Below are 19,301 nucleotides of genomic sequence, written 5' to 3' on the forward strand. Positions count from 1 at the left end.
GGAGACTCCGTCTCAAAAAAAAGAAGACTGCTTTGGCAGCAAGTTGGGACGTGGCCTGTGACAGAAAGAAACCAGAAACAGAAAGGGTGGTAAGGAAACCATGGAAATAGGATAAGCTTAAATAAGGTCAGAACTACAGAGATAGATTGGTAAGAGAAAACAGGCAGCACCTTGTGGCAAGATATTATCAGAGTCTGTATCCTTGGGGTCAAAGGCCTTCAGGGGCCAGGTGGGAAATACACATTGGCAATCCAGGCTAGGACAGAAACACACAGGCCTGCAGAGGCCTGCAGCAGCCAAGCTCTGCCCCAAAGTCATTCAGATCCAAATTCTACACTTCCTGCCACAAAAGCCTCAGCCTGGCACACCAGACTCCAGTCTGCAGGAGCACCATAAACTGTGGGAGAAAGAGGAGATGAAGAGCAGAAAGAAGAGATGACTGACTGAGTTTTGACAGAGTAAGTCAGAGACACCTGGAGCACGTCCTGGCAGCAGGCGGACCTGAGCTCAGGCTCATGAGAAATGCTGGAGCAGGAGACAGATTTGAGAATTGTCACCACCTGGCAAGAGTTAAAGCCACCAGTAAGAAAGAAGTCAGCACTAGAGCATGGCACCAGGATTCCAGGGACAACAGGGAAGCCAGTAGATGGTGGGAAGAGTGGGACAGTCACTTGTGAAATGAGCTTAGGGAAGCTGTACACTCACTTGTGACATGAATTTAGGGAGCTGCACACTCACTTGTGAAATGAACTTAGGGGAACTTCACACTCATGAAATGACCTTAGGGGAGCTGCACACTCACTTGTGACATGAGCTTGAGAGAGCTGCATACTCACTTGTGACACAAGCTTAGGGAGAGCTGCACACTCACTTATGAGATGAGCTTAGGGGGAGGGGCACATTACTTGTGAAATGAGCTTAGGGGAGTGGCATGCTCACTTGTGACCTGAGCTTAGGGGAAGCTGCACACCCACTTGTGAGATGAGCTTAGGGGAGCTGCACACACTTGTGAGATAAGCTTAGTGGGAGGGGCATGCTCACTTTTGAGATGAGCTTAGAGGAGTGGCACACTCACTTGTGCGATGAGCTTAGGGGGAGGGGCGCACTCACTTGTGAGGTGAACTTGGGGGAGCTGCACACTAATGAGACGAGTTTAGGGGGAGGGGTGCACTCGTGAGATTAGCTGAGGGGAGCAGCACGCTCACTTGTGAGATGAGCTGAGGTGGAGCTGCACACTCACTTGTGAGATGAGCTTAGGGAAGTGGCACACTCACTTGTGACATGAGCTTAAGGGGAGCAGCACACTCGTGACATTAGCTTAGCAGGAGTTGCACACTCACTTGTGACATGAGCTTAGGTGGAGGGGCACACTCACTTGTCAGATGAGCTTAGGGGAAGGAGCACATTCACTTGTGAGATGAGCTTAGGGGAAAGGGTGCATTCACTTGAGATGAGCTTAGGGGAGCTGACACTTGTGAGATGAGCTTGGGGGAAGGGCACACTCGTGAGATCTTAGGGGAGCAACACACTCACTTGTGAGATGAGCTTCTTCTGAGCTTCCTGCATGACTACATTTGCCAAGGCCATGTCATCTTCTTCCATAAGGAGGTCCTTGTCTGGTTTAGATCTCATTGCCAAAAGCTTGATCTCCTTTGAGCTGAGGACCTCGAATGTGTCTGAGAGTAACTCACTGGCATCCAGGTCCAGGGGTAGGATGCCATCAGCAAAGCACGCTGAGAGAGAGAGAGAGAGAGATAGAGAGAGAAATGTGAGCTTCTGTGAAATGCTCTGGCCCAGAGAGGAGGTGTAATTCACATAACTGGGGGGCTGTCTGAGGCTGTCGGGGGGTCTTGCAAGGGTGTTCTGTCTGGGGCACAGCTGATGCCAGAGAAGGACAAGACGACAGGGGTCTTCCTGCAGTGCCAGGGTCTCCCTTACTAGAGGCCTGCTGGGCCGTTATCAACAGAGCATTTCATTTGCAAACACACACATTTTCTCCCACACACTGGGCTTACCCAAAATACTAAGGCAGATTTTGGAAGTGATGTTGAATCGCTGTTCATCTGTGAAGTGCTCTAAAAGAAATTTGTAGATTTTCATTCGTCTCTCTTTGTTTGACTTTCCCTTCAATGAAAACAGCCGCTTCTCTCTGTGGCAGAATGGGACAATTTTACTGCGTCACGTGGGCACGGGTGTAAGGGATTTAACACTGCATTTTAACTGCATCCTAAAAGCTGTATACCAAAGACTCAAGTGCACTACAGAGATCCCAGTGCTCATCGCAGGCACTGTCCTTAGGAAGCGATTCTCACGACTGCATTTTCTTACGCCATCCTGCCAGGCCACCGTAAAGACCTGGAGCAGGGTCTGTGTCCAACCACTATGTGCAAAGAGCCAAACCTTCCCCAGATTCCCCCAGCTCTTACCCAGATACAAGGAGACAGCCTGAGCTGCTTCACTGACCTCTCGGACTGGGGGAACTTGTTGTACTTCTCATGCTTCTCATAGTTATTAAAGTGAAAAATGCACTCAATGAAGTGCTGGAAGAACATGACAGGGTTCCTCTTCAGTAACAGGTGAGCCAGGCAAAACTCCCCAAAGCTGCAAAGGTGAGAGAAACAAAGAGGGAGACCCATTTGCTACACACCAACAGTCTCTGAATACACCAAGAACTCTGCTGAGCAGAAGACAGCTGTACATAAGCGAAGGGATTCAAAATCTATCCCAACACACAGCTCCCTCGGACCTGAAGAAGACAGAAATTCCGCTACTTGGTCTGTCCTTGCTCCACGGCTTTCTAATCCGAGCGTATTTTTTCCCCCAGGTTTCCTTTCAAACTTAACGGAAGGTGTTGTCATCCAGCTGCAGTTCAAGTGGGGAAAGCAATCAACCAACTTAACCCCAACGCTGCTTCTGCAATCAGAGGCCAGTGGTCTTACAGGACTGATGCAATGACAACGGTCATTCACCTCCCAGCTTCAAGTTTGTTGCCCACAATTATGAACAAAAAACAATTTTAGTAACTGGAACTTATTTCAAGGATAAGGATTAATGACAAGAGCTTCACAGTTTGGATCAGGAAGACAAGTTTCGTCTGCAGAGCAACTGACTCAATGCGCTTTGAAATCACCAGCAAGCCCTGGGCACTCTCCTTCCACCCACGCCCTCAACACATCTGTGCAATGCTGCACATGGGACACAGACGCCACCAGGACCCCACCAAAATGAAGATTTCCAATGCCTGATGTAAACAGGCAAACTGTTTGACTACAGGCCACTGGAGAGTTTCTGTTCATCACGAAAGTAGGTGACAGAACGCCAAAGCACTGATTTTTGCTCAGGGGTCAAACTAACATGGTGCAGGGCTCACTGTGATCCACTCACACTGTCAAGGCCAGTGTTTTAATTGAATTTCAGAGCTCAAATGCAATTTCCACCCACACTGGAGCACCAGTCAGCTCTCCTTGGGAGGAGCAGCAGCATCAAAGACTGTCCAGGAGACTGACCTCTCCTTTCCCCAGGGGTGCTCCTTATGCCAAAATTCAAATCAGTTTGTGTTCACAGCACACGTATCAATTAAAAATCAGAGAAGGTAGATGAGAAATCATGATGGAAGTAAGCCTAGATAAAAATTCCACTGTAGATAATTACACCTTGACTATTCACCTAGAAAACAAGGGAGCAGCTTGACCTAGAAATATGAAAACAAAATAAATAAAACTGTATTTAATAATGAGAATTCCATGAGGCAAAATTCAATTAAGGACAACTAGAAGCACCTGTCTGATCTAAGAGTAGTCAGTTATGTTTTGTACAAATTATGTTGTTTAATGACCCATGTTTGAAAGGCAAAGGTCATAGGATCAGATGAAGTTCTTTCTAAACATGGGTTACTCTGGCAAACCATCTGTGACAGGAATGAAAAAACCACTGAACAAACAAGAATTTATCTTCTGTGGTATTTTATTATAGTTAATCCATTCTGGCATGGCAGTTTCTACATTATGCGAACTTCCTCCTCAGAAATGAAGTCACATATACGAAAATGTAAAGCCAGATAGAATCAGCAAATCTTCCACAAGAAGAGGGTGCACTCTGAGTTTTGACTTGATGTCAACGCCAATCGACTCAGTTTAGGTCAAGAATACATGTGGGTGGAGGTGACCAACAGGCACGATACTGTGGAGTTTAAGCCCTAGTGAAAAACTTGCTGAACCATCTATACAAATACATTCCATAGCAACATAAAACCATGCCAGGATTCACATGCTCAGGGCTGATAATGTAGTCACAGAGCTTTCCAGCAAGAGAAACTGGAAGCCACAGCCAATGTGTGATATCCACAACTCATCTTGGCTGCTGTATTCACTGGGACTTTATTAAAATGGCAAGTTTCAGCCTTGATTAGATTAAGATGCACAGATCCTGCCAGCTTCCTAACTGGAGAAGAGGGACTATTTTGTTTCCTGTTTGTCTGCTGAAAAGTTAGGAGAAATTAACATTACAAGTAATGCTTCCTAGAACATTCCTTTAGAGTGACGAGAGAGAGCACTCTCCAGGTATGTGGATTAGGAAACCTCCAGGACGCTCAACAAATCTCAGTAAGCTGGGAGTTCGGTCAGCATCCTCTCCCCAGCCCTCAGGACAATCACTAAGAACACACATACCCACACCAACAACTCAGGGATGTGGTCTAGGGATTTCACACAGCACGGGCTGCATGAATTGTATGGAACACAAAGGGAAGACCAGCTAAATCTGAGTGATTACCTTATTACAGCCTTGTAAAAAGAAGTTATTACTCTCTTACTAAGAATCAAAATCCAGGATATTCAAACAGCCCAAAAGGCCACAAGGTAAGAGCCGTGTGTCCACTTCTGTTTTCAGCTTTAGTAGGAAACATAAAAATCTGACTTCCGATTTCTTCATGAGCTGAATGCCATTCTGAAGCAGGGTGTCTGCTCAATAAAGGCAGACTCATGAGTTCATGCTGAACCCATGTTCCTGACCTGGCTGACAACACGTGTCTAGCTCAGGTTAGACCCATTGGTACCAGAATTCTACTTGAGGCTCGAAGCAATATTTCCTACACCCTAGTTCTCCCTGGCCACCACCCCAAATCCAAGCGCCTATGATGGTCTGTCTAGACCCTGTTCGTCCCTGCGTTGCTGCTTCCTTCCTCCATGTACTCTACACTCCAGGTTCCACAGTGAATCAGGCCCTACCCTCCACAGCCGACTCTCAGGGCACTCCCTATGCTTCCTCTTTATAAATGTGGGCCGGCTGTCCTCCAAGCACACCAGTTCTCTCTCAGCCCTCCCAAGGGGAGGCTGCTTCATCCCTCAGTCAGAGGATGAGGAGCACATTTCCCGGACGCCCAGTGCCTTCCTGCCTTCACCCACCCAATGTTCACCCACCCAATGTTCACCACATGTCTGCTTGGTTTCAGTTCCTTTTCAGGTGCTAGGGATGGGGAATAACAACCAAACTCATGCCCCTCAGGAAGTCTATACATAGCGTGTGAACCAAATAGTGCGTTGCCAAAAGTGCTCTGACACTGGAAGACAACTAGGAGCGGGTCCAGTGAAGTGCGGGGAGTGTGGGCTGGCTGCTGGTGAAGACGCACACAGGCCACTGTGGCACCTGCAGACGGCCTCCACCTCCACCTCCACCTCCCTGTGGTGCTCCCGCCTCCCTGTGGTGCTCCCGCCATCTGCCGTTTGTGCTCTGCTACCTGGTTCCCAGTCTTCCTCTCCATTCCAAATCCCCGTAGAACTCCCCATGCAGGTGAGCTACTGAATGCCCCAACTTTCTGCTTTCCTGACTTCACTGCTTCCAGTGAGCATCCCATCTGGACCCTGGGTCACCAGTGCAGCCACACCCTGGACCCTGTTGCCACACTGGAGATCGAAGAGTCCACTCGTGACTGCCCTGCTGATCCTTCCAGTGATCGGGCTCCTGACTCCCTCACCCCATTCCGATCGTTCCATGGCTTCACTAAGCCCTCCAGACAGTCGAGTGCTTGCTTCCTTTTCTCCCAAACCAGGCCATCCTTGTTGTTGCCCCCTTTTTTATCTCAATGGCCCATTATTTGAGTTGCTGTCCTGCCTTGAGCTTCTGACCCTGCCTCTCTGTATTCCTGTGGCAGTGCCCAGTTAAACTGAAATAATCTGCTTATTACTTGACTGTCGCCCTGTGATTACAAGGCCACCAGCTATTGGGCAGACAGGAAAACAGATCATAGAATTTTGTAGCCTCCAAATTTGGGGTTTATATGAGCAATTAAAAATGTCATACAGGCCGGGGTGGTGGCTCATGCCTAATCCCAGCGCTTTGGGAGGCTGAGGCGAGAAGATTGCTTGAGCTCAGGAGCAACACAGTGAGAACCTAACTCTACACAAAATAAAAAATTAGCTAACTATTTGGGAGGATGAGGTGGGAGGGTCATGTGAACTTGGGAGACTGAGGCTGCAGTGAGCCGTGATTGCTCCATTGCACTCCAGCCTGGGCATAGCCTTTGGCCTAAAAATCAAAAGTCAGGCACAGAAATATATATATATATACACCACATATTCTCACTCATATGCAAGAGTTTAAAAAAGGTAGGGTCAGAGAAGCAGAGAGTAGAATTGTGGTTATTAGAAGCTGGGAAGGGTACGGAAAGGCTGGTTAACAAATATAAAATTACAGGAGGAGTATGTTAAAATGCTCAACAGCACCATAGGGTGAATATAGTTAACAATAATTTACTGTCTATTTTCAAAAAGCTAGGAGAGAGGATTCTGAAAGTTCCCAACACAAAGAAATGATAAATGTTTGAGGTGATGGTTATGCTAATTACCCCGATTTGATCATTACATGTTCTATACATATATCAAAATACCACTCTCTATCCCATAAATATGTATAATTATTACACGTCAAATAAAAATAAAAGGAAAAATTTCAGAGAACAGACTAACTTAAATTATAGTTAGCAAATGTAGTCATCAGCTTTTCAAAGCTGAAAATCATGAAAATCATGAAAATCTAATTTGAACCATGGTTTCAACAAACCCAGAATGCAGACATAAGGGAAAGATTAAGGGGGACGTATTAAAACGCTAGAAGAGGCCCTGGTAATCTTACTGCACTATAAAGTGTATCTATGCTTTTCATTTGATTGATGATCTGAACACCCATATGTACAAATCCTGCATATAGTTTACTCATTGATCAATGCTCTTTTTCACATACACGTACAGGAGCTAACAACAGTGGGGAAAAATGAGGAAATGCAGGTTAAGTAGCTGATTTTACCTCCCAGGTGCATCACCTGAAAGCATTCCCAGCCTGTCTGATTACACCTTCTCCTGGGCCATGCACTGTGTAGAAAGCCCTCAGAGTCAGTATAGTGGACACGTTGTAAAGGTAAGAGGGTGTGCGAAGGTATCTAAAAAAAAGGTGACAGCCTTAACTTTTTGCTTTTGTTCTGTGAAATGTTCCCCTTCCTTGGAAAATTACACCTAAAGAAAGAAAACTGAGCAGAAACGTCCACGGAACTCAGACCAAATTATTGGTAGCTATATTTAGATCCAGAGGGACCCACTGTTACCGGCCATTTATAGTTAATGAGCTCTATAAAGAGCTCTTCCCCACCGTGGGGCTTTTGCCGTGGCATCCAACATTCTACTTTCCAATTGCAGACTTGCTTTAAAAAGAATTAGTTACAACAAACTCTAAGGTAGCAAATTCTATCAGGCCATTTCTCAGCCCCTTGAAAATAAATCTTTAAAAAAATGATGCAATGATAGAAATTAATAATTGCCAAAGTCACTCCCCCACGCTATACAAGTCTGAAGAACTGCCCATTTCCAAGGAGTCTTGTCATCTGTACACTTGATTCCACACTGTGCAATTCCATCTTAATTCCTAGTTTCTTCCTTAAAATTTCTGCACTTAAAAGTCTCAGCTCTTTATCAAAATTAACTTTTTTTTGCCTAGAAATTAACAGTGAATTTCTAGTGACTGCTGCTCTATACAGTGTAATACAACAAACATATGATATTCTTCATGCTCCTTCAGGAACAGCAAACTGTCAGCAAGTGCAGTCAGTGCTGAGATGATCCAATGATGAATCTAACCATTTTCTTTTAAACTTGTGTGCAAAATAAAGGTTTGTTATATTGCTTAGTATCTTAAAAACCTGTTAATTTTTCTGGCACCCACCAAAAGCTCACTAAATCCTACTTAACTCTAAACCAATCTGGAAAAAAAAAAGAAATCCAGCATACATCAGAAATGAGGTAAACTGTTCAGTTGTCTAACGTGAGGAAAAGATTTACCTGGCAATGTCTGGGTGTGAATCTATCAGAGTGCTGACAAATCGAAAGAACAGGGAGCCCTTCCATTTCACAAATTCCTCCTGTACAGAGAAAAGCCGGCATGTTTCAGAGTGTGTCATCATGGGCAAGCCTCACTGTTCCCAGCCACACTCCCCCCACCACGCGGTCTGTCCCCGGCACACTGGCTCAGTGCACAGGCACACGCTTCCAAAGCGTCGGAATGTAGTGCAGAGAAGTATATGCACGGAACGTCACCTTTCTACCACAGGAGAAAAATGACTCAAAGCACGTGGCATTAGAGGGATGGTGCCACCCTCTATATATAATACAGTTCGTAATATATGAAAAGATGAGCATACAGAACATACCAGGGCAGACATACAACCTAAGTGAAAGGCCTTCCCTTCAAAAATCAAGTACTATGTTCTCCCCATTATAGGCCAAACACAGACTCTCAAAGTGTATAAAAATATCTAATGCTCTGAAGAGCTCTATAGTTCACTACGTTCTTCTGCACCCGGGAACACCCCACCAGACTCGCAGAGCCCAGCGCAAACACCATGATCCCCATTTTACGAAGGAAGAAGTTAGATCTCAGAAATGTGGACTTGTCCAAGTTAAAAAAGAATAACAGAATTCAAACTAGAACTACCTGTCCACTGAATGTGCTTTTCTGTACATGGTACTTATTTTCAAAATGAAACTTCACACTGCTTGACAGGATGTCTGAACAAAGTCCCAAAATGAACATTCACAAGTAACACTGTTTATAAGAGGTTGTGCTGAACATCAGAAGAGCAATACTCCAGACCAGAGATGAGACAACTATTTTTGGATTCTACTACAAAGCAAGCACATTTCCTATGCTACTCAAATATTCCCTTAAACCAGAAGCCATGGTGGAGGGGAAAGGACAGGTTGAACCCTCCTACGCACCTGCAAGAGATTGGTAAGCAAGATGAGTGTCTGCTTCCGGATGAATGGGTCAGAGTCCTTCAGACACATGGAGATGTTGGGAATATACTTGTCCACCATGATGGTGTAGCGAATGCAAAGATCGCACATCACAATGATGACGTTGTTGCGGACAGCCACATCCTCACACACCTCGAGCTCTCGCACCAGGGCTGGGATGCTCTTCTTTGCCAGATCCTCGTGCTGTAAGCACAGCTTACCTGGCACAGAAGACAGGAAGATGTCTCAACTGTATTCTAAATCCTAATTCCATTCCTGAATTTTCTCCAGATACATCTTGCTAATGGCTTCTATTTAATCAAAGTTAAAACATCATGCCCACAATCACAAACAACAAAAAACTAAAGGCAGACAGACCCATCTTGAATATTCTAATAAAAATACCTTAAGGAGAAATAAACTCCCCCAGGGGTTATATATTACGGGATGTTCCTTTACACTAATAAAATCATCTTCCTTTTAAAGTCAACATTTGAATTTCGCAGTTATCCACTTACCTGGAGAATGATCAGCAAAGCCTGAGAGGTGAAACATTCTACTCCTGATTATACATATCCTCTACAGATGCTAAATACCCCATGCTGAATTTGAAATCTGAGCTAGGTAAACAGGAAAGAATGCATGTCCCCTTTCTTTCTTGTTCACAGTTGAAAAGCCTGGTGAGTTTTGTTTGTAGGTTTCTTTTGTGCCTGGGAAATGTTTTGCAATTCTTAGGTATTTGAAAATTAATATTACAAAAAAATTAATAACTTATGTAGCATGAAATATACACTCACACTAAAGGGAAAAAAAAATTCCCAGCATAGAGGTCAGTGTTTTCAAGATTAAAAATAGTTTGAGTTCATGGAGAAATATGTAAATAGTCATCTGCCCAGTTCTGGAAAGTATTAAATAAACCATTTCCTTTTATGGAAAATTTATTTCTTGGTTTCCAGAACTCAGTGCAGCATCCGGCAGGTCTTGATGAACAGACTTCGTGGTGCTGCATTATGAGTATAAAAAAATTACAGGAGTATTGAAGTCAAGTGAAGGTACTGGAAAAAATTACAGAAGCAGGGATAATTGTAATAAATTAACATAATCGTACTAGAAAACACAAGCTCCCTCTAGACCCTCCAGAGAGTACCTGAGTCTTACCGTCTTGGGGCGCTGTCAGCCTGAGGGCTCTCAGGACCAGCACGTGGTGAGGCAGAGCTCAGCACTCAGATCAGAGTCACCTCTAGGAACCATATGGGCCGAGCGCAGACACAGACAGGCTCGGCAGCCCCTGACACATTCCCATGGCTGCGCTTACTTAAGACAACAGCTACACACAGAACTTGATGTCAAGCCCTGTTCTCCCACGTTTTTCTTACCTAAGGTAATGATAGCATGTGCTCTAATCACAGAGGGCATGACAGAACCTCTGACCTGGGAGGGTGGCTGAGATGCTGGGGCATCACTGCTGCCTTGAGATGATGGTACTGCAAGGAAGGGAGAGAAAGTCACTGGCAGAACCTTGAACCGGCATGCATGGTACAGAGTATGATTTCAAATGCCTTACAATGGTCAGCATCAGCAGACGAAGCCAGGACGGACTGAATCAGAAGGAAGATGCGCTTCTCCACCCTGGCTGGACACAGCTGGGCTATATCCCCTAATGTAAAAATGTACTTCACCTACAAAAATAATTGGTTTTACAGTAAAAATAAGGCAAAAGAAAAGTGAACTCTAGCTAGATTAAGGACATGTCAATGGAGTATTTCCTTTATCCCCCAAATTTAAAACAGTGTTACTATTTTTTTGTTTCATAAAAATACATGGCTATTGTAAAAACTTAGTCACTATGTAATGAAACTCATCCAAAATTGGGACAACCATGTAATTTTATCACCTAAATCTAGACGAATCTGCAAGTAAAAGGGGTGCTATTAATAAGTATATTGTGAAAAACAGGTGCATACCAGGGTTATCTTGGCAAACTGGGATACAGAATCACCCACCTACAATCCTACCACCCGGAGACATCATTGTTTTCGTGTATGACTTTTTCAAAGTATTTCTATAGTCACATGGCTTTATGTTTACTTTTCTTACACACTTATCAATTATAGTAATGTGAAGTCTGCAATGATTACTTTGAATATTAGGCATCATTTCATGTCAACATATATGACATATATCTTTAATGACTACATAAGTATGCCATTTTAAAACTAGGACTGTCATCATAACTTACTGCACTACTTCAGCATTAACGAACACTGACGCTGTTGCGCTTTGCTAATGTTTCCATCAGCTCTGGCGAACACCTGTGTATCCTTAGATACTGTTCTCTTTCCTCAGAAGTAAAATCCAGGGTAAAGAGTGAATTTTACATTCTGAAACATATTTTCAAGTTGCCCTCCAGATTATTTTTCCAGGTAGACCCCATCCAAAACCTACTCACGGCTGCCACGCTGCCTTTATTCGTAACATTCAGTTTAACAACTAAGTAACATTGTTCTTTTTTAATTTATGCCCCAAATGGAGGGATGACGCTGAATAGTAAAATGTCAAATAAAAGCTTATACTAGGGTAAGAAAGCCAATAACAAAGTATATGAGTTTAAAAGAATCTTGAAATACCGTTATCTCTTCATTAAAAAATATTTAAATTCTATTTAAAGAAGCAAGAATGAAACTATGTATATAGGGAAAAACCTCTTCATATATATTTTGACTGAAGAGTAGATTTTGATGACACGGTTAACAGTTGGAAAAAATGTGGGGGAGGGGGGTGGAGACAGGACTCACTAACCATAGTAAGCATCTTAGTGTGGGCAGGAATGAGAAGAGCAAAACCCTCTGGAAACCCTGGGCCAGGCCTGTGCTACACTCCCTGGCCCTCTTACCTAAGCATCCAGGTTCCCACGGTGAGGCTTTTTATTACTGAACATGGGCACAGTAGTGCCTCAGGCGCAATGGTCTTCACTTATAACAAATCTAAACTTGGTCTGTGATCACTGGGAATTAGGAGAGCTAGGCTAACAAGTAGAAACTGAACACAGAAAAGATGTGCTCTGCTAATTTAAATATATGAGAAAACCGGCCAGTTTTGGTTAAATGATGACCTGTATTGAATGGCATCAAAAAGCAGCTCATTATTGCCTTTACTGGACAGAGTCAGATGTTGGAACCAGAATTACTGCCATACATGTTTTCCCCAGTCAGCCACTGAAATCAGCCAACTGTCCCGTCCTGGCTCACAGGAATCTCTTGCACTGTTTACAGTTTCTAAAGCAGGGGTGCCGTGGAAAACAATCTTGGGGCTCCAAGGTCATCTGTGTTTTGAATTGTCAAATCTTTATTTCAGTCATTACTTTGCAATTGCTCAGCACTATTCCCCAGTTCTACTGTCTGCTGTTTCAAACTGCTCAGAAGACATGTTAAATTTTTTAAAAAGCAAACACACAAACCGAAAAGAGTATACTCACATTATTTCTTACCTTATATTTCTAAGCTTGACTATACCAACCTTACAACACACACTGTGTTTTCCCTACTGAAATCAGGCTTCTCGTAAGATTGAACCAGATGAAGTATATACCACTGAGTTTCCCCCCGATAATAAGTATATAAGAAACAAATGAATAGGTTATCAATTTAAAATATCTTCTAAAAAGAGAGAGTAAGCTCTAGGCTAAGACAGCCCTTTTGTTAAAAGCATTTAAAGTGTACGTTACAAAGTCATCTTTAACAAAACCTCACTGATCAAATGGAAGCCTAAAGAATGTTTAGGAAAAGCAGTCACTTACCAACAGGTCTTCGTCCATATTCCCTGTTCCATTCTCCTTCAGAACGATGTTGGAGAGGCGGTGCTCACAGGTGGAGAGGACATCCCCACACACCTGCTTCAGCAATTCCTACAGCAAGTCAAAAGTCATCTCTGAAGGGCCCCGCACATCTCCCAGACGACCCATGAAACACCATGTTCTCAGAAGAAACTGATCTTCAAATGGATAGGCTGTAGGGGTGCTTTCTATCCTTCCTCTTTCCCACAAGTTGTCCAAAACCACAACGACATGCATTTAGAAACCTAGCCATGAGTTCTGGCTAAGTGGAATTTATAAACAACAGTGTATATATCATCTTTCTTTCTACATTTGCCCTATAAGAGCAAAAGGCCAAATATTTACAATGACCCCAAGCAGTAATTTATAAGAGATCTATAATAGTAGTGCTCCTCCAAAAATACAGAAATAAGTTGTAGTTTTGCTGGCATATACAGATGATGAATTAACTACTGTGATAAACATTTTTTAAAGACATAAAATAAAGAGTTGCTATTCTTCTGAAATTTATTCATTAGGAACAAGTTTTCCGTGTCTCTTACTGATTACAATAACTTCAAGGGGTCACCTCTAGCGCACATCGGACTGTTCCTCTATGAGAAGGAAGAGAGAGCTCCCAACCGCATTCTAGAATTCTTGGACCTCATTTTCTGTGGGAAACCATTCTAAAACACCTAGGTTGAGCTAAGTGCTTCCATCCCCTTGCTTCCATGTTACCCGATGCTGATTTTCATTTTAGGAATGATTACATTATGCTGAAATTATCTGCTGATGTGCACACACCCACCCTACTCCTCTGCAGTGCCTTAGGAAGGGACCTGTGTTAACCATTATCCAGTGCCTAGCAGTCCACAGCCTGGCACTATGAGCAATGCTTTTAGCCTGACTTGCCCTAGTATGTCTTGAAACTATTGCCTTTATTACTTTTAAAATAACTATTACACTTAAAATTTTAACAGCTTGCACAACCTGGACCACAACATTGGCCACAGAGTTTCTGCAATTCTTATGCTTGATCCCGATGAGGCCAGAACCTGGGTAGTATGACTGGTAAGTTTCGGTATCACAGAATCTGGGAAAGCCGACAAGGCCACCCAATCCTGGCATTCTCTCCACATGGCAGCGTGTTCCAAGTTCTTGTCCAGCTTCTCCTGAATACCTCTAATAACAAGGGACATGCTCTGGGATAAGCCCTCCATTTTAGGCAGACCTGAGTAAGTTTTCTCTTCAGTGCACCAAAATGTATAATTTCCATTCATTGGTCCAGATAGGTTGTCTGGGAATACCAAATAAATCCAATTCTTTTATTTGAAAGTCCTTCATAAATTTGAATTTAGCTAGGCAGCCTACCATCCCCAACCCTTCCCCTCTCCATGCTAAAGACTCCAGGCCCTTCTGCAGTTCCTTACATAACTTGCTTTGTGATGCCCTTATTTAGTTGCTCTCCTCTAGTTATATTCAATTTCATCAACACTTCTCTGTAAATTTGTCACTGATACTGAATTATAGAATGTGTCAACTTAGATTTAGCCAGGACACAGGACCACTGCTCCTCTTGTTCTAGACACTATTTCCACTAATACAGTCCAAGATCTCATCAGTTTTTTAATGACAGCCACAAAACACATAACACAAATGCCCAAAGACAACAGTCCTTTCTTTCATATATACTGCTGCTGAGCTATATCTTTGGGTAATCTGTTGCTCTCAGTAAAATAAATGATATTCACTTACAGAGAAAAGAAAAGGAGAAATGTGTTTAGAGGAAACAAGTGGGTCACATGGATTGAAAATATCCTAACATTCCAGAAAATCTCAGGGCCTTGCTCCTCTGTCAACCACCAAGTGAGGCTGTGTCGGCAGATTAAAACCGTGAGGTTGTGTCGGCAGATGAAAGCCGTGAGGCCATGTCGGCAGATGAAAACCGCGGCAGTCTTTGCTAACGCAGTAGTAACCCCACCTGTTTCCAGCTCTCAGTGTCTAACCTGAAGACAGTTCCTTGCCTTCCTCATAGGCTCTCATGACAATGTAACCACCGTCCTAATGGCCCTGGGCCAGCAGCAAGCGGCAGATGACTTCCTAGGCCCTGACTGCGCGCTGTACACATGATTCTTTTTCCAACCAGTGCTGGTGAAAAGAAAATTAGGAAAAAGTCAGAGGCCTTAGTTCTAGTCCCAGCTCTGCCGGTAGTAAGTTGTGTACCACTGAGCCTGGAAGACTTGCAGTTTCATAGTCCGTTACGTAAATTCCTCCCTGATCACTCTTTCCTCAGTCTTACCATGCCTGTAATCCTAGCACTTTGGGAGGCTGAAGCAGGCGATCACTTGAGATCAGGAGTTTGAGACCAGTCTGGCCAGCATGGCAAAACCTTGTCTCTACTAAAAATACAAAAATTAGCTGGGCCTGATGGCATGTGCCTATAATCTCAGCTACTCAGGAGGCTGAGGCACAAGACTTGCTCGAACCCAGGAGGTGGAGGTTGCGGTAAGCTGAGATTGCGCCGCTGTACTCCAGCCTGGGGGACAGAGCAAGACTCCATCTCAAAAACAAAAATAAAAGTTTTTCATATAATTTCTTGGGTCTTGAGAAAAAGGGTTAGAAAAATCAAAGAATGCAAGTATCCCTTTCACCAATAAAAGAGCCTAAAATAGATGCCAGAAAAACACCAGACACCATTTCATAAGAAATAGGTCAACAGTCTTAAGTCCCAAGCAGAAAAGTTACAATCATTGTTTTAATTGATGTTAGAAGTAGAAAATGTAACATCTTAAGGAAGGGTTTTCTTTTATGAACTTGGTCAAGAAAAGGAAGCATAGGAAGGTAGTTGGAGAGATCAGCTGAAGCCATCATTTTCTTTTATTCTGGAAAACTTAAATATATTCCAGCAATTATTTAATTTTTGTTTTCTGTAGCCATTATTAATAACCCCAGCTCTGAATTTTTTCGTTAGGATTGGTACTAAGAGTGTATCTCCTGATAAAAACAGAATAAATATATGGTAATAAAATGATTTCTTCAGAGTTACTGGTATGCATACCTTTTAAGGAGTCAAAGTAACTCTCTGCCTCATATAAATCGCTGATTTGGATTTGTGTTTATGCATATATAAAAACATTAGCTGCGGGCTGTAGCCAACTTTGGGGACATGATACTAACAAGAGATATTTGAGTAGTGTAACCTCATCGTAACAGGACAGGCATGTCCAAGATTATGATTTATCAAAAGGTCAGAAAACTGTTCTGGAGGGAACTTCCTGCTTAAGTGGAAAATTGCCTATAAATGTTCTTGGAATGAGAGTGGAGGTCAAGGAGAAAGATAACCTTGCAGAATTCTCACCAGGAAATGACAGACAGTCAACAGGAGTGCCTACCTAAAGACACCTGTCCCTGCGATCAAGGTGGTGACCATCTACGGGAGCCATTTCTCTTCAGCAGCTCAATCTTCTTGGGGAATGTCAATTGCCAGTTATGTAAACCTTGCCTTGTCGCAGCAATAGCTGCTGGGGACATCCTTACATGTCCTCTTATTTACAGAACATGCTCCTCAAACTTCAAAACACATACAGTAACACCCTAAGCACAAAGAAGTCAGAAACGTATCAGGGAAAGTCTGGCCATACCTGCTCCTCTGCTGGTGTCTCTGCAGATGCTCTACAAAGCCTCTGCAAAGCGTCCACAGCTGAACTGATCACCTCGAGAGACCACTGAAATCCACTCAGCTTACGCTTGACAGCATCTATGAAGGAAGTCAAAACCCCCGAAGTTCAACTGCTTAAATATATTCAGGTACACACACACACACACACACACACACACACACACACACCTGAAATGAACAGCAATGCATTTTCAAGTAAGATTCTCCAACACACTCACCAGTCACTTTGTCCCGGGTGCTCTTAGGAAGATGCTTTGCAATATGCCCAATCACACACAGAATATGTCCTAAGGTGTTTGAATTGGGATTCTGCTGACTAGAGAAAGGGCAGGAGAAATACCAAGGGAGAAGCAAGTTAAACACTGTGCCAACAAAGGCCTTTCTTCTGGATTATTAACACTGGAGGAAGCAGGATAGGTAGCACGGCTTAGGAGTCAAGCTGTGGGAACATCAAGGCACTTACTGTACTTGGACAAAGGGGAAATGGGTTAAACATGATTCTTATTTTTTCATGCTTGTTTTTATACCAGGTTTTAAACAGAAGGTCTCTGTATATGAACAGCTATGAAAAAGGCCCACTTCCTTAAGCCTTGGGCTTTGTTTCTAAGACTCTTCAGTGTCATTAGTGGTCAAATCAGAAGATACAAACCTGCTGATTTTCTCCCAGGACTGTATTATTCTGCTGTAGTCCAGCCTGGGTGAGGAGCCAGCAATCTTGGAAAGCAGCATCCAGGCAGGTGCCGAATGTTCCGTGCCAGTGTGAGATATTATATTGTTTACAAAAGTGGATGAGAATTTTTCTTTCTTGGACCAGATATGAAAAGCCTTATTTAAATATCGGCTAGAAAAAAAAAAAAAAGAAAAGCAGAATTGCAACTGTAAATATACAACACAATTCAGATCAGCGCCTCACTGAAAGAGTATCAACTTCTGCTGCTCCAGGACTCATGTGGCACATGAAACTTTCACAGATTTTCCTAATTAGTGGCATGTCTGATATCAAACTAGGTATCTTTTAAATTTTTATTATTCTATAATCAGTTATATTCATTTTTCCCCTCATAAAATATTTCTTAAAGCAAAGAATAAAATTTCACGATTCATTTGAGACTCTTCTCCTCTCCTCCAAAATTTCTACATAACTGCATGGGGTCAGTTACAGATACATTCAGAGCTCACAGTTATAGTGACAAAAATTAGTAACATTGTCCTTTTTTCAATGGAAGGATTGTAAATGACAACCTAACAATTAAACATGATATTGAATGAGCTAAAATATGCAATAACTTAATACCACTCAGAAATAGATATTTCAAACCTTTTCAAAACAAAAACAGTGCTTCTGATGTACTAAAGTGCTTGTGTTATACTAGTATTTTTTGAGACAGGGTCACATTCTGTCACCCAGGCTAGATCACAGTAGTATGATCACAGCTCTCTGTGTAGCTTCCACTTCCTAGGTTCAATCAATCCTCTTCCCTCAGCCTCCAGAGTAGCTGAGACTACAGGCATGGTCATCATACCTGGCTAATCTTTTTCCCTCTTTCTTTCCCTCTTTCTTTCTTCTCTTTCTCTCTTTCTTTTCTCTCTATCTCTCTTTCTTTCGAGACAGGGTCTCGCTATGTTGCCTAGACTGGTCTTGAACTTCTGGGCTTAAGCCATCCTCCTGTCTTGGCCTTCCAAAGTACTGAGATTACAGTTGTGAGCCACTGTGCCTGGCCGTCACCGTTGTTTTAGAACTATCTCTTATTTTACTTCTTCCCATGTCACCGAATGGGATCATATGACTCATGAGACAATGCCATATATATATTTAAATGAAGAGAAAAATACACCTCTTCCCTTGATTAATTTTTCTTAAGACTTCTGGGAAAACATATACACATACATACACACACACACACATCGGGAATTCCTCATTAAATTGTTTTTAAAAGGGAAATTCTCAGAGCATACAGAACAAGGTAACTATAACAAAATAAACACATCTATATACCATAATAAGCATATGCATATAAATGAAGTTTTGTTAATATATCAGCTATTAAAAATCCATCCACAGATGTCGAATCTTACTACAGTTAGCTTACAACATGATTTATGTCTGACTTATGTCCAAATACCACAAGATATAAGCAATGAACAAATATTTTAAAATTTATTTTAAAATAATTATATAAAATATTAAGTAATGTTTATTATAGGTAGCCAACAGAATGGGGAAAAAATTCTCTGAACTTGCAGAGTTCAGAAAACTTGTAGAAATCTCAAACTTGGCTCCTCTTTGACAACTCCAAGCCCTCCACTCCCACCCAGCCTCCCAGCCCAGCTGAGGGCCACAGCCATTCCCCACCTGGGCAGACTGTGACCCAACACACTAACCTCTAATCTTAGTACCAAAACCAACAGCCATGCTTCAGGCCCATCTCCATGGCCTCCATCAGAGGTTACTGACTACTCCTTTTGCACTGAGACTCTGGTCCACCAGCTGGATCTCTTTTCACCTCCTTTAACTAATTCCTGTCTTCTAATA

The 19,301-nt window shown here is 42.8% G+C and overlaps 1 protein-coding gene across 2 annotated transcripts in view; it reads right to left on the reverse strand.

Annotated features, from left to right (window-relative positions):
• Positions 1–19,301, reverse strand: part of NCAPD3 (non-SMC condensin II complex subunit D3) — a 69,568-nt gene that overhangs the window by 11,354 nt on the left and 38,913 nt on the right. For both annotated transcript variants that reach the window (XM_025355959.1, XM_025355960.1), the window contains 11 exons: positions 17,418–17,609; positions 16,987–17,084; positions 16,731–16,846; positions 13,075–13,182; positions 10,843–10,957; positions 10,655–10,762; positions 9,261–9,499; positions 8,325–8,404; positions 2,464–2,601; positions 2,016–2,149; positions 1,534–1,733 (listed from right to left, as the gene is read on the reverse strand). In XM_025355959.1, coding sequence (XP_025211744.1) covers positions 1,534–1,733; positions 2,016–2,149; positions 2,464–2,601; positions 8,325–8,404; positions 9,261–9,499; positions 10,655–10,762; positions 10,843–10,957; positions 13,075–13,182; positions 16,731–16,846; positions 16,987–17,084; positions 17,418–17,609 — 1,528 coding nt within the window. The remainder of the gene's footprint in view (positions 1–1,533; positions 1,734–2,015; positions 2,150–2,463; positions 2,602–8,324; positions 8,405–9,260; positions 9,500–10,654; positions 10,763–10,842; positions 10,958–13,074; positions 13,183–16,730; positions 16,847–16,986; positions 17,085–17,417; positions 17,610–19,301) is intronic.

The sequence above is a fragment of the Theropithecus gelada genome, chromosome 14 (genome assembly GCF_003255815.1).
Source record: "Theropithecus gelada isolate Dixy chromosome 14, Tgel_1.0, whole genome shotgun sequence".
Lineage (NCBI taxonomy): Eukaryota > Metazoa > Chordata > Mammalia > Primates > Cercopithecidae > Theropithecus > Theropithecus gelada.